The sequence below is a fragment of the Etheostoma cragini genome, chromosome 10, assembly GCF_013103735.1.
Source record: "Etheostoma cragini isolate CJK2018 chromosome 10, CSU_Ecrag_1.0, whole genome shotgun sequence".
Lineage (NCBI taxonomy): Eukaryota > Metazoa > Chordata > Actinopteri > Perciformes > Percidae > Etheostoma > Etheostoma cragini.
Window position 1 is genome coordinate 11,627,473 of NC_048416.1, and position 13,567 is coordinate 11,641,039.

Below are 13,567 nucleotides of genomic sequence, written 5' to 3' on the forward strand. Positions count from 1 at the left end.
ATGAGTCACATCCAGAAAAGAAACAACACCCAGCTTTGCTTTGGATTATTATACATATACAGTATATTATTATACTGTTTGGATCAGTGTCTTGTACCTTCTCAGCCAAATCATAATTATAATTCGACATACTGTTTAATTTTGTAGGAAAATTCAAGATCATACTCAAGAACACACGTCCCTGTATGCTCTTGAGTCTTTCCGAAGCCCTGTGACATGCTGCCATCTGTTTGCCTGCAGTGCCATCTTGTGGTAAACAATTAAAAAACCAAATCACAAAGCATTGAGAGAGAAAAGTGAGAAATTGATTGTGAGAAAAAGAGCCACAATTCATGACCCCCCCCCAAAAAAAGCCTTCAAAAAAACAAAAGTCTAGAGGTCTTTTACAGTATCACATTATTTTATTAGCCGGTACAGAATTAAGATTGACGGTGTTGTGAGGCTATGCTTTGCTAACACATTTGAGACCCAAAATAACAGCAGGTTAGGATATACACTGCCACAGAGGTCAGAGAGTTCTACAAACCAGGAGGATACATTTTTAAAATCAGGAAAAAAAAGAAGAAAAAAAATGATAGTGTCTCAATACATTTAAATAATGAACAACTTGTACTTCATGTATTTAACAGTGCTTTGTATTCCTCCTCTCCGTAGTGCTAGTGATGGTTACCGTTTGACTTTGAAGTACGGGCAGGTCTCACCTTCAACCAAAGAACCTTTCTGTTCAGGATCAGTAACTGTGATAACTTGTCTAACGAGTGCGATATTTACTATAGTTGAAGCATGCGAGTTAATACGATATTACTGTCCGCATAAAAAGGATGTTGCCAAGGATACATAAGCTGAAATCGTGTGCTGCACGGTCGGGGATTGTTTGGATTGTTCTCAAGTATGATTTCTGATTCTGCTCATCTATTTTCTACCATTTCTATAACCTTAATGCTGTTATATTAACATATCTCATCTTTGAACATAAACTGCTATTTTCTACAAATACTTTCTAAAAAGACTAATATTTCACTCCAAAAATCCACAGCTAATACTTTGAAAAAGACAAACATACTTTGTAGTTGCTTTGCCATTTAAGAAAATACTGTATGTAGCACAACAAGCAAGTAAGCACATCAGTGGAAAACCTAACATGTTTTAACAAGTCATTTTATGTATATGTAAAGTTCTGTTTCTGTAGGTAACGCACACTAAAAGTACTTTAACCAATAGTTGCTATAGGGTTCAAGTAGAAAAGAATGATGAAGTGATGTGAAACACTACATTGCCATGTTTTTGGCAAAAACAAAACAAAAAATCAGTAAGTCAAGTTAGACGGGATGCACTTAGTCTGCAGTCAGTCATGGTTTTATGTAGTTTTAAAAACTGGGCTATCATGCAATCACGGCATGTTCTACAAAGCATCTGGTGACGCAGCTTGAGCTAAAACAACTGTATGTCAGGCAGAGCATAAACAGTTCTTACATATCAATGAGCAGAATCAGCAATCATCTTTTTAAATTAAATACTTCCCACAGGTTTACTGAAATTAGTTAAAAGAACTTAACAATAGGATTGTTTGATAGTAAACTAAGTATTCATGTTCAGGGAGCGAGTGGTCCCAGCCTCAGCTCTACGTGGTGCGTGAGCCAAACGGCCTCGGCGGGGGTTTCGGCTCCCTCCTCGCTCTGCCTGACGGGAGCTGCGAGGTTGCGGAAGTCGTGTCGGATCTTAAATGAAACGGTGACGTCCGCATCCTCTTCTTTCTGAGGGATCACTTTGATAAAGAAACCAATCTTGTTGGATTTCCTGAAGGCAACAACACTGTGGAAAGAACAAAGGGGTCAGGTTAAGAGTTACCTTGCGCTAGTCATTCTTTGTGTGAGTGTGTTCGTGTGTGTGTGTGTTAACTTACTCAGGGTCATCCTGGAAGTCCTGAGGTTCAGCCAGTTCATCGTACTCAGCAGCAGCATCCTTTCCTGCCAAGACCAGTTCTTTGCTGGGTACCATAACCTAGAAACGACAGTTCCAACGGTCAGTGACTTTCAGACTATTGGATGAGTCAACCTAGATTTTTAAACATCATATAGCTTCTCTGCTTTAAAGCAAGCCAATGTCAATTTAATGCATTTTGGAAAAATAAAAAACAAATCTCCCCCCCCCCCACTCAAAAAATGTGTTTTGCTTATTGTTGCATCACTTGGAAGTTTCACCTTCACGGTGCAGAAAGATGGATGTGCAGACTGTCACTAGAAGGTTGTTTTACAATTCATCTACTGAAGGAGGAAAGTTTTTCTCACCTAATAACTGAGTTTAAGACGTGTACTGTTTGTACAATCAAAACCCAGTAGTCAAACTTTTGAAGCAAACTATATTTGCACATTCATAGATTATGGACTAGTTTTTCATATAATATACTTCCGAAAAACTAGTCCATAATCTATCTATTTTACACTTCTGGACAGAAAACTGGTTGCTAAAAAGATGAAAGATTAGACTATAATGGTTGCATCAATTTGAAGAAATTATTCAGGAATGGCCGACCCCGGATAAGCGGACGAAGATGGATGGATCCAAGAATGGGCAGATGTTCGGGAAATTGCCCAAACATGAAATAACCAATCAGGTTATGGTCATAATACCGACCCAAATAATCACTCTAAAATGTTGGCTCTGGTCCGATCTTTGAGTCCCTATGACAACAGCTTGAGCTCCGTGGATGACCACTTTCTCTTAAAGTGGTGCAGTCCCAAAACGTGATTTGAATACAAGTGATTCATGTTTGCATTGCACAGAAAACAAGTCAGTAGTCTTAGTGCTGTGTGGGACTTTGGATCACATTTACCTGTAAAACAAATATACTGTACCCTTATAGTCATCAGCAAACTTAAACATACTATAATTTCACACATAATATTTATAAATAAAAGAGGTGAGCGCAGTCAGCCAGGGAAAAAGCTGGTCGATAAAATCAACCAAGCATGGCCCGCTGTGGTTCATGCTGCCCTCCAGGTGTTTGAATATCAGATCAAGCAGAATGACAGGACCGCACTCCATTTGGCCACTATGCGAATGGAAATGGGTCATGGAGAAGCTCTGTTTCGCCGGGAGCTCTTCCTTACCCAGTCTGGCCAATGACTTCATCGCTAAAGTGGCCAAGACAAACAGCCTGTAGTCTCCGAGAGCCTCGCAGCAGCTGCTGGCCGCCCAGCAGACCGTTTAGCACAGGAACACGGCACACTTAGCCGTGTGTGACAGCTGACAGATGGAGGTAAAAATGGGACCCAACTGCTCTGCATTTAAGATGATGGCAAGGCTACCTACTCCATAAGGAACGGGCTGTGTGAAGGAGCAGACCACCCCACGCTTTCTGGAGCTGGCTGGTAAGATTGCAGGAATGGTGCTTGACAGAATATGCAATATTTAAGAGTAGGCAGGTGGTAAATAACTGGCACAAACTTTTCTAATACTCTGTATTTGAGCCATGACGCTCTTTCCAGCTCTGTTTATTGATGTTTGGCCACCATGAAGGGCAGAAGTACTCCCAAACAAGCTCATAAACCCACCTATTACTGCCTCATAAAGTGGTTTGGTATAAAGATCCGCGTACCCAGCAGAGAAGCTAGAACAGTTATCATCCCATTGAAATGTTTCTGATTATATGACAAATGTTCACTGGCCTTTAGGTTCAGTCTCAACATATGCAGCGCTGGGTTATTTAGATTTGTCATGAGACAATTTTCAGATGTAGCGTTCTTTAGATTCAGTAGGGAGTCACACCATTAATGTTTAAATCATATTGTTTAGTAGTAGTAGTGAGCGCTGCCCTAAAGTAGTAGTTGGGATAGTAATTAGTATTCACAGTAATTCTCACTACTTGAAACTTACTGTGACTACAATTGGTTTCAACAAATAAAAAGAACAACATAGAGTTCTGTACCTTCGCAGTGCTATTGATATCATCAGGATCTTCGTCCTCACAGGCAGCCAATGTGACGTGGGTGATGTTCTCCACGGGGTTGGTCAGGGTCAGCAGCACTTGGCTCTCCTAAATAGACAGGATAAGTTAAAAGACACATGTTTAACCCAAATTAACTTTCAAAGCTAAGTTGACTCATAAGGCTGGGTCTTCTTTTGATCAATAGAGTAGACCATCTAACTCAGTAAATGTAGAACTAGGAATTCTTGTTGAAGAGACCAGTTTTGTCCTGATCAGGTATACTTGTAGCTAGCAGGTTCTTAGGGAACCGAGGTGCCTTTCCGGCCTTTTCTCACTGACTTAAAAAAAAAAAAAAAGTAATTTGTTACATTTATTTTATCCGTTAACAGCGTATGCATTTTTCATTTTCGTGGATCTGAGTGACAGTTTTTATGCCTGAACTGCAAAGAAAATTTAGGAAAATAAAAATAGAGACGAACTTGAGCTTGAAGTTTAGTTAGTGGTGAGTGCAGGGGGCAAAGCAAGAAACTATTTGAAAGGCCCAAATACTGCCCTGTAGGAAATGTGAACAATGTATTACATTAAATATTATATAAAACTGCTCAGGCATGGTGCCTGTGAAGTGTAGAGCATATTACAGAATCAACTTCTTGAGGTTAAAAGGGGAATTTTTGGTATTTTTCAACCTGCAACCTATTTTCCCAATTTTTTTTGACTAATGGGAACAACACTGCAGCCAGCAGCCGTGAACCGGGCTGCAATGTAATCCTATGTGGCAACGGCCAGCGTTATTGTACCTCCACTGAAAGTGCTTGTTTTGCCACCGACAGGCTCTGATTGCTGCTGTAAGTGTCCGACTACATTATGGAAAGATGGTGAAGATTCTATTATACTGCCATGCGTAACTTACTGTTGCCAGGTCGACACAAAGACTAGCCAATAGCATTAGTTACCTCCGCTCTGTCTGCAGCTCTCCACCCTTGCAACATTTCTCTTAAGGATATAGGATATGGAATTGGCTGCCAGTAGTCATCCCCTCTAAAAATGGTCACTTCAGACCCGACGGTCTGGGCAATGTACGAACTGGAGAGTTAAGATCCATTTGTAGCTGTAGCACAACTAGCCTCAACTGTCCGTATCCAAAGGTACCGTCTATAAAAGCTGCACAAAGTGTAGCTCGAGAATTTGTCGGCACGTTTTGGAAATTGTGAAATTGAAAAATGTTAAATAACAAAAAGCTCTGCTTTCTGTAAGCAAACAACACAACACTCTACCCAGCACTGCCCTTTCCCTCACAATCCACACCGCTGTCTTTCTGCAACAAGTCATCTCGCCAGATTTCCGATCAAGCCTTTTACCATCATTCCATGTTTTCAGACACTCATAATAACAATCTGAGCCTGTTAGTGGCAAAACAAGCAACTGTGGGTGGAGGTACAGTTAGAGCTGGACAATAGATTGATATTATAGCAATATCAAAATATGAGACTAGATATAGCCTTAGAATGCGGATATTTGCATTACAGTAAAGTTATGTTATTTTCTGAACTTACTTGACTGTTTTGGCTGTTCTTTTACTTGCCTTTACCCACTTAGTCATTACATACACACTACATTGATGACTGTATATCTAAAAACGAATTGTAAATAATATGTTGTGTCAACCACACAATATCGTTGCAATATCAACATTGATGTATTTGGTCAAAAATATCATGATATCTGATTGTCTCCATATCGCCCAGGCCTCTGTACAGTACATTGACAGGTTGCAATTGCCCCATAGAATTACATTGCAACCAGTTTTGCAGCTGTTGGCTGCATGGCTCTCCAATACTGGATCAATTACAAAAAACTAATTGTTGTTCCCATTAGTCACTTAAGGTCTAGGTTAAAAAATACAGAAATACACATTCAAGATTATAAACAGAATGAATGTGGCATACACAAAGTGTGTGTTTGTTTTTATATATATATATATATATATATATATATATATATATATATATATATATATGTATTTATTTATTTTTTTTTCCCCCCAACGTGTCAGAACCAGTACACACACACTGACCTTCAGGTTCCGGAGATTTGGAATGGACATTATTCTCACTTCAGGGATGTAGCTCCTGTGGGAAGAACAACACAAGGCCAATCAATAGCCAATGAATCACCGCTACACTCAAAACACACTGACCTTGTTCAACAAAGCATTCAGCCACACTCAGTAAACGCTGAGAATTGATTGTTGGTGCTACCAGCTAAAACACAGCCATTCACAAACAATGGGAACCTGAGAACGACAACATGCTATTTGGGCTGTATGGATTACGCCAAATCAGTCATTTAGATTTATTTTCCAGGACACCATTTTGGATCATGTATCATTTTTGGAAATTTTCCCTTTAACGACAACAAAATGTGTTTTAAGATGGGTGTACTTTTGCATGGATAATTCCCTAAACAGGTGATTCCAGTTGATCTTGGCAACAATGTCACTTTAGGACCTGAATCTAATTAAACTACATCAGGCTTCAGACTGATTTATTTATTTAAATAAAAAAAATAAAAAAAGATCAGCATCATCACGAAGACATGTTTAGGACAGAATCTGATGACCAGTACTCACACAGCCACCAGCTGGATTTTAAACTTGATTGAAGTAGGATTAAACTCTGGCTTGCTCAAGTTGTGCTCACATTTCTGGAGGAGGAGATTAAGAAAACAAAATCTTAACGAAATGTAATCTACATAACAGCCACTGATTGGTTACAGGAGAGTAAAACACTGAAACGGTACTGACCCTGCAGCGCAGAGAGCGCTTCATCAGGAGGTGTTTGTGTCTGGGGTGGAGCTGAGACGCCACTGCTGGCTGGAAGTCTGGCTGCAGAAGCCGCTGGCGCAGCGTAGTCACTGGGAGGACACAACACAACTCAGATTCAACGCTACCGCAATTAGAGAGACACAAACTATCAGTATTGTTTAATGAGCCCCCAACTAACTCTCACCCTCCGGTAGGCTGATGGGCCTGGTATAACAGTCTTCAGGCAGGGGTTCCACTTCATCAAGGGCCTGGGCAGGTTCGATGGAGATCTCCTTCTGGTCCTCGCCCTCTTTAAGGCTGGTGGAGTTACACAAATACTGCTATCAACATTCTGTATAAGCATAGTTTAAGCATGTAAGCATAGTGAGATTTTATAATGTTTATACCAATCAGACCACATACACGACTTCTTTTGTACTTTCTTGGTAGCCACCGGTTTAACAACTTGCAAAGAGTTGACACGATATGTGAGCTAAACGGTAATGCAGTTAGCAGTCCAGACCAGCAGCTATTTTTTTGGGAAAAGTTTAAATTAAAACTGCATGGTTATGCAGTTAAAAAGAAGAGACCTTTGAGAACTCAGCGTTGGTGCCTGCTAGGGCACTTTGAGATGTGAGATTTTAGACTTGGCTGCTGAACGACAGACAAGAGACCAACTTCACAGAATACTTTCATGTTTTACGCGTCTCTTGGATCTGACGGCAAACCTCGTCAATAAAAGTGCCTTTTGTCAGCCAATTATTAATTTCCAGATGTTAACCAGGGTCTTTAGAATGCATCTCGGTGGTTGAATATGAAGATGGTGATCACTCCCAACTGTATTAGTGATGACGTAACTTTGACAAAAAATAAGGGTCACAAACAAATCTCAAGCCAAGTTTCTTTCAAGGCTCTACAAATGAAATTAATAAAACAATGGCTGCTGGATGGTAAGAAATCAATTCATCTAAGTCACCAATAGTTTTCATGTACTATACCGTGAACATAAATGTTTCATGTGTTGAGTCAAAAGCAGCAGTAATTCCCCGTATATGACAAAAGACAACTCACGAAAGGCCAGACAGGCTTGATATGGGAGCTCCAGGCCTCTGCCTCTGCAGTCTGGTTCCAAGGCCATATTTTTCCTGATTGAATTAAAGGGGGAGGGGGGGCAAGAAGATCAGGCATTTCCCCGTCAAAATAAAAGCAGAACTCAAGACAATTTATGAAATTACAAAACCATTTTCCTACATGACTACTTTTAACACAAAGTCTTGACCCCAAAAGGGGTATTTTTTATTTATTGTATTTATTTTTTTTAAGAATTGTATTTGTCATTTAAATAAATAAGCCAAAAAGAATTCCATTTCTCTTGTGGTAAGAGACCAACCAAGAGCCTTTCTGCCCAGGATGGTGGGAGAGACACTGTGCCAACTGTGACAGACTGAGGGTGCAGGACTTAATTGGTATAGCAAATATTTTGATCTGGTTGCACAGACTTCAACAAAGTCTTCTATTTCTTCTCTCCCTCTAACCACCAGAAAGACTCCCATTGTGTGGCTCTCAGTCTCATTTACCCAAGGAGACATGCATGTGATCTGTGAGGTTACTCAGTAAGGGATTAGACACAGATAGAGGTAAAAGAGAAGACAGTGCTACTCTAAAGAAGACTATCCAAGTTGTGAAAAATACAACTCACCACCACATGTATAGTGTGTTGCTGGGGAGCAAAAATCAAAATGTCAGAGTGCATAAGCAAAAAAAAAAAAAAAAGAGAGAATAAACAACAAGGTGAAACCAAAGCACTTTAGGAACCATTAGTGGCATTTAGTGACATGCAAAAGCAACAGAAATGCATCAAGGATGGAAAACAACTGCAGGACATAACAGCGCGAGTGTTTCAAATGGTTCCATTACAGTTAGAAAGACGGGTTTGCATTATTGAATGTGAATCTTTGTAGAAGCAGAAAAGCAGGAGGTGTAAAACCACGACCCGACAAGCTCAAGAAGCATGAAGACCATGTCCACACCGGGGCAACTAAATTCTGTTGCCCTGTAGACGGACTAAGCTGACTTTTTGCTGTTGTTTTAGAATTTCAATGTGGCTGGAGAACATTTTGAATACAACCCGAAACTGTTGATGTTGTTGCCACAAGTAAACAGCAATTTCATACTTATCCGCCTTACTATAGACATGGTGTAAATCTTGCACTCCAACCAAGCACTGCAGCAGCTACTCTAGATCCTGCTGTGATTAAAGGTGAGCTACTCCTATAATATTCTCAATGGCACTTACTTTGAGTATAACTTTCTGTATCAAATAAATATCTCAAATGCATATAATTGTTGATATACATTCTGCTACAACAGTACCTGTACACATTGTAAGCGATTACAGTGAGATAACAGCTGTTTGACATTTAAAAAAGGTTAAGAGGAAGGTATGGAATTTTGTAAAAGGCTGAACCGGGTCCAGGAGTAGAGTACCGAGAACGCCAGAGGCATGCACTGTCGTCTCCTGGCCAGCTTCTTCCTGTCTCTCTCCTGCTTCTCTCTGTGGGCCAGCTGCTGGTAATACTCGATCAGTTTGTTGATCTGTTGGAAACAAATATTTTTATTCAGAGACTGGTCATGCATCAATGTATCAATGTATTTCTTTTTACCCAATGTCCTGGCACTACATATTGTCCGGTTACAGTTTGCAGGGTTTGAGGTATGTAGATATGATTTAAAAGGGAACACACGTTGCCCACCTGTGCAGTAGACATCTCTGTGACATGTTTGTATTGTGAAGCAACAGATTGTAGCACTATAACCAATACTGATTTCCCCCTCAGGGACAATAAAGTGTTTTCTATTTTTACTGTAAAATACAGCACACCAGGATTTTACATGTGTGATGTACTTTTATGGCACAATTACCCAGGAGGCATCGTGTAATTGGTTGACAGACTAACTTGTAAAATGTGGTGCAGAATAAAGATCAACTTCTATTACAATCACTTAAACACCAACAATGATTTTGTACAATTAAAGCTGTAAAAAAAAAAAAAAAAACACAATGTTATGGGAAAATTACATGTGAGCAGTGATTTTTACATTTAAGCAATGCTTTTCATATTAATTACTCATAATAAGATCTCCAATGCCACTCAGAGTATTTGACTTCTGTTTATGTCCTCAGTGTGTTTTCCTTGTAAGAGACAACTACATTTGTTATGACTGAATTTCTCCCCTAAGGACAATTTCCACAGAAAAACAGGTGTCTTGGGAGATATCTTTGTTACCAGGTCCTAGGTCAGAGCCATGGACCTACCTAAAGACAAAATGTTCCTTTCTCAGCTAAGATAAAATGAGCGGTAAATAAAACTTGACCCACAAGGGACAGATGAAGGACATAATAGATTCAACTGTCTGCCTGAGATCCATTAATTGTTTTGTTTAAGATTAGACTGTTTTCATAACAAGGTATTCTTTTCTCTGGGGGCACGGGATATAAAGAAGTGTATTACTGATTGTATTCACACAGAACACTTGTCACTCTGTAACTTTGTGAATTGTGAAAACTGTTCTTGTCATTTCGATTGTTCTCTGCAGAATTAAACCTTCACCGATGACTAAACCTTGATTCAGTTTGCAGCCTGTCTTTATTCTATTTTAACAGAGTCTCACCTCCAACAAATTCCTCTCCCGCTGTACAAGAAACTTCCACTACAGCACAAAATTACGAGATCATTTGCTTTTTTAGATAACCACTTGAAGTATTGAAATTGAGAATGGGGCATTTATAGTTTGTTATTTGTGGCACATTTGCGACATCAGCAACTAAGCAACCGCTTAGTTTGCTTTTGCTTCTGGCTGACTTTTTTCACTTATTCAGAGACATATCTATTCAAAAACTAGTAATGCATGATCAGGAAGCATGTGAGAAACTTGTGAGAATTGAAATGGCTACAGGCAAAAACTTACCCGTTGAGTATGAGGGTTCTCTGGCTCCTGCCATCCACCACTGGCTGCAATAAACAAAATTAACCCAAGCATGAGACTATGTATAGCAGGACTTGGACACACTGTGGTAATATTGTAATGGTAATGCTTTTTACTGGCACACATGACGACATGCATGCGTCTACACTGTATCGCCACCCACCAACTGATTTGTCAGCCATTCCCACGTCCCTGGAGGTCCAGCGACAGAAGCCACAGGCCAGGTAGTAGGCCTTTTTCATGGCCGTCTTGGTAGGATCATCAGGCAGAGGAGCTGGGATGTTTGTGGCTCGCGTAGACAGCGTGTGCATGCAACTTGGGCAGTCAAAACAGTTTGCACACCTACAGCAGACCACAGATAATCAGGAATGAGTGAAAGGGCATTAACAACATGAATATGATTAAGTATGGACACCCGACATCTCAACAGTGACCTGCACCAGTGCTGTATGTATTTATCTTTTTCTTTTTTATGTGTTTGCATGTCAGTCTCACCTGTTCTTTTTAAGCTTAGCCTCTGCAGATGGCATGTTCTCCAGACAGCTTGGACAATAGTGGGAGTCCACCTGATCACCAAAACACGGGTACAAAATAACAGTCAGTCAAACTGTGCAGCCACATATTACAGTTATTGTTACACAGTAGCTTCCTATCTAGGAAAATCAAAGACTAGCATCAAACATCGTTAGCATGTATTTGGGCAGTGTAGTACAATGACGATGATGGGAGCTGAATATTATTTTCAGGAGGCAAGCTTGATGTTTTTTGTATTCTCTGTTACGTTAAGCAACCCCATGTTGACAAAGAAAAGTCACTGATGTGACCTGAAGTTGTAATAGGTGCAACATCTAAATTACTCTGGGTGTGGTGTCCGTAACTGTGAGCCACGTTAACAAGATGGATTTTGATGGCCAGGACGGTAGACAGGGTGGACTACTGTGGTTAACAAATAGATTTACTTGTCAGACATATTCTTTGTGTATGAGCTAAGCAAACACTTGAACGTTAAGATAAAAAATGGCAAGTTGTTCGCTCATTTATGCTGGGCTCAACATAACGCCAAGACCCACGGAAGTTAAACCGTCGCTTGCAGCCAGTGAGATGAGTAGACTGTTGAAAAAAAAATTGATTGACATGCGGCTTAGCCATACAATACGCGAGTTGGTTGGACTAATCCCACCTACCTGTCAAAGCTACTAGCAAGCCGGCTAACAACAAAGTAGCTGCGGACTAAATTAAGCTAACGGCTAGCTTGAGCATAGTGATTGAAAAACGTTAACGTACCTCGTGAGACACACATTCCAGAGACCGTAGCTCACTACAGTAGCGACAGAAATAAAGTTGAGATAAAGGGGCTCTAATCCTTTTTTCTCCACGAACCAGATAGACAACTCTATCTGGCTGCAGAAGGGACGCCATCTCTGAGCAGCGCAGCCTAGTCAGTCGGCACACTGTATGAACTGCTAGCTAGCTAGCTAGCTAGCTAGTATGGATGTCACAGCTAGTTGTCCGGCCTTTGAGGAAACAGAAACAATGTGCTCAATGTTGACCTCTTGTGGACAATAATAAAACTTCCAGCCCCACATCCAGGAAGACGGAAAACTACCAAAATAAATGCTTGGCAGGTGACCAAGCATAACGTTATGGTTTTTAGCTTGTAACCAACAGCAGCAGCTGCTCACACCAGGCTAATTTTGCATGAAAACTTAAACATATTTTTTGATTTCATCATTTTGCCGTTCCATTTAAATAAAATTGTAACTGTAAAAGATAGGCTAGTCAAATTTGGAGATAGGCCAGCTGGTAGGGGTGGGAATTACCAGACGCCTCCTGATATGATATCATCAATAATACTTATGCCACGATACGATATCAATGCGATTTTAAACGTATTGCAACATTCTGAGATGTATTGCAATTTATAACCTTTTTTCCAACTTCTACAACTTGTAATTTTCCCAATTTCAAATATCCCCAAACTTTGTCAACATCTGTTTAATCTAAAAAGTTACATTTCTCTGTTTGTTCATATCACTTCAATTTTATTGCTGCTAAATGGGATTGTCAAGCAGACAAACTGACCAAGACATGTAATAAAAGATCAATACTTGGAGCCTGTGTATCGATACAGTATTGCCACTTAAAATATTACGATACTATGCTGTATTGATTTCCCCCCCACCCGTTCTAGCTAGGTCTTGTACTGTTCTGAGTCATAGCCTACAATCTAAAAATGCTGTAAGGCCTACATTTCATTAAAAAAAGAATCATTACTGTTAAGAGTCTTATAGCCTATGAGTTGTTTTTTCCAATATCCAGGGTCTGTCGCTCTGGGATCATAACAGGCACATGTGAAATAAATATTTTTCCTCGAAGAGACTCGGCAAATTCACAAATGTATTATGGCTTTTTGTTGCCCTGCTGTAAATTGAATGCATGTGGCCTTATCTAAACTGAATCCTGTGTAAAGGGCCTGTCAGCCACTCACAGGGCAAATGGCTAAGTAGCCTACCCAACATGACTGTTGAGCTCTAATAAGCGGCCTATCACTGAATGGTACACCGTTACGTCAGCAGGGGGCGTCATCTGAGTCAGCTGTGCTCCAACTTCGCCCCCTTCCAGAGGAGGTCATTAATCCTGGGGGAGACGCAGGGAGAAGCTGACAGTGACCAGTCAAGTGTCGAGGGAAGGAGGGCATGATGCGACACATCTTACCGCTGCTGTTGCTCGGTCTGCTGCGACCCTGCGACGCCGAAGCAGCATTGAAACAGGTAAGCCTAGGGGACCTGTTGATATGCACACACACGCACAGCAAATTTCATATTATCAATCCAGACATATATATTTAT

General features: G+C 40.3%; 2 protein-coding genes across 4 annotated transcripts in view; one reads left to right on the forward strand and one right to left on the reverse strand.

Moving 5' to 3' along the window:
- Positions 1-379: 379 nt before the first annotated feature.
- On the reverse strand, positions 380-12,262 carry dctn4 (dynactin 4). 2 transcript variants are annotated; one of them, XM_034883875.1, is made up of 14 exons: positions 12,003-12,262; positions 11,214-11,284; positions 10,882-11,060; positions 10,701-10,744; positions 9,219-9,326; positions 8,431-8,451; positions 7,803-7,876; positions 6,937-7,049; positions 6,732-6,841; positions 6,558-6,631; positions 6,003-6,057; positions 3,929-4,036; positions 1,904-2,001; positions 380-1,812 (listed from the first exon to the last, which is right to left on the reverse strand). In XM_034883875.1, exons 1-14 carry the CDS (start codon positions 12,135-12,137, stop codon positions 1,593-1,595), a joined length of 1,410 nt encoding a protein of 469 aa, XP_034739766.1. In that variant the 5' UTR covers positions 12,138-12,262; the 3' UTR covers positions 380-1,592. The 2 variants fall into 2 exon arrangements, with proteins under 2 accessions (XP_034739766.1, XP_034739767.1); XM_034883876.1 differs by lacking the exon at positions 8,431-8,451.
- Positions 12,263-13,264: 1,002 nt separating this feature from the next.
- gpx3 (glutathione peroxidase 3) overlaps positions 13,265-13,567 on the forward strand; it is a 3,950-nt gene continuing 3,647 nt past the window's right edge. The window contains exon 1 of one of the 2 annotated variants that reach the window (XM_034882791.1): positions 13,265-13,489. In XM_034882791.1, coding sequence (XP_034738682.1) covers positions 13,415-13,489 — 75 coding nt within the window. In that variant the 5' untranslated portion in view covers positions 13,265-13,414. The remainder of the gene's footprint in view (positions 13,490-13,567) is intronic. The other variant, XM_034882792.1, reaches the window with a different exon arrangement.

Coding starts and splice junctions, on each gene's coding strand:
- dctn4 (XM_034883875.1), bottom strand. CDS start 12,137: ATGGCGTCCCTTCTGCAGCCAGATAGAGTTGTCTATCTGGTTCGTGGA. Junction 6,842..6,936: donor GCCCATCAGCCTACCGGAGG/GTGAGAGTTAGT, acceptor GTGTCCTCCCAG/TGACTACGCTGCGCCAGCGG. Junction 4,037..6,002: donor CAAATCTCCGGAACCTGAAG/GTCAGTGTGTGT, acceptor CTGTCTATTTAG/GAGAGCCAAGTGCTGCTGAC.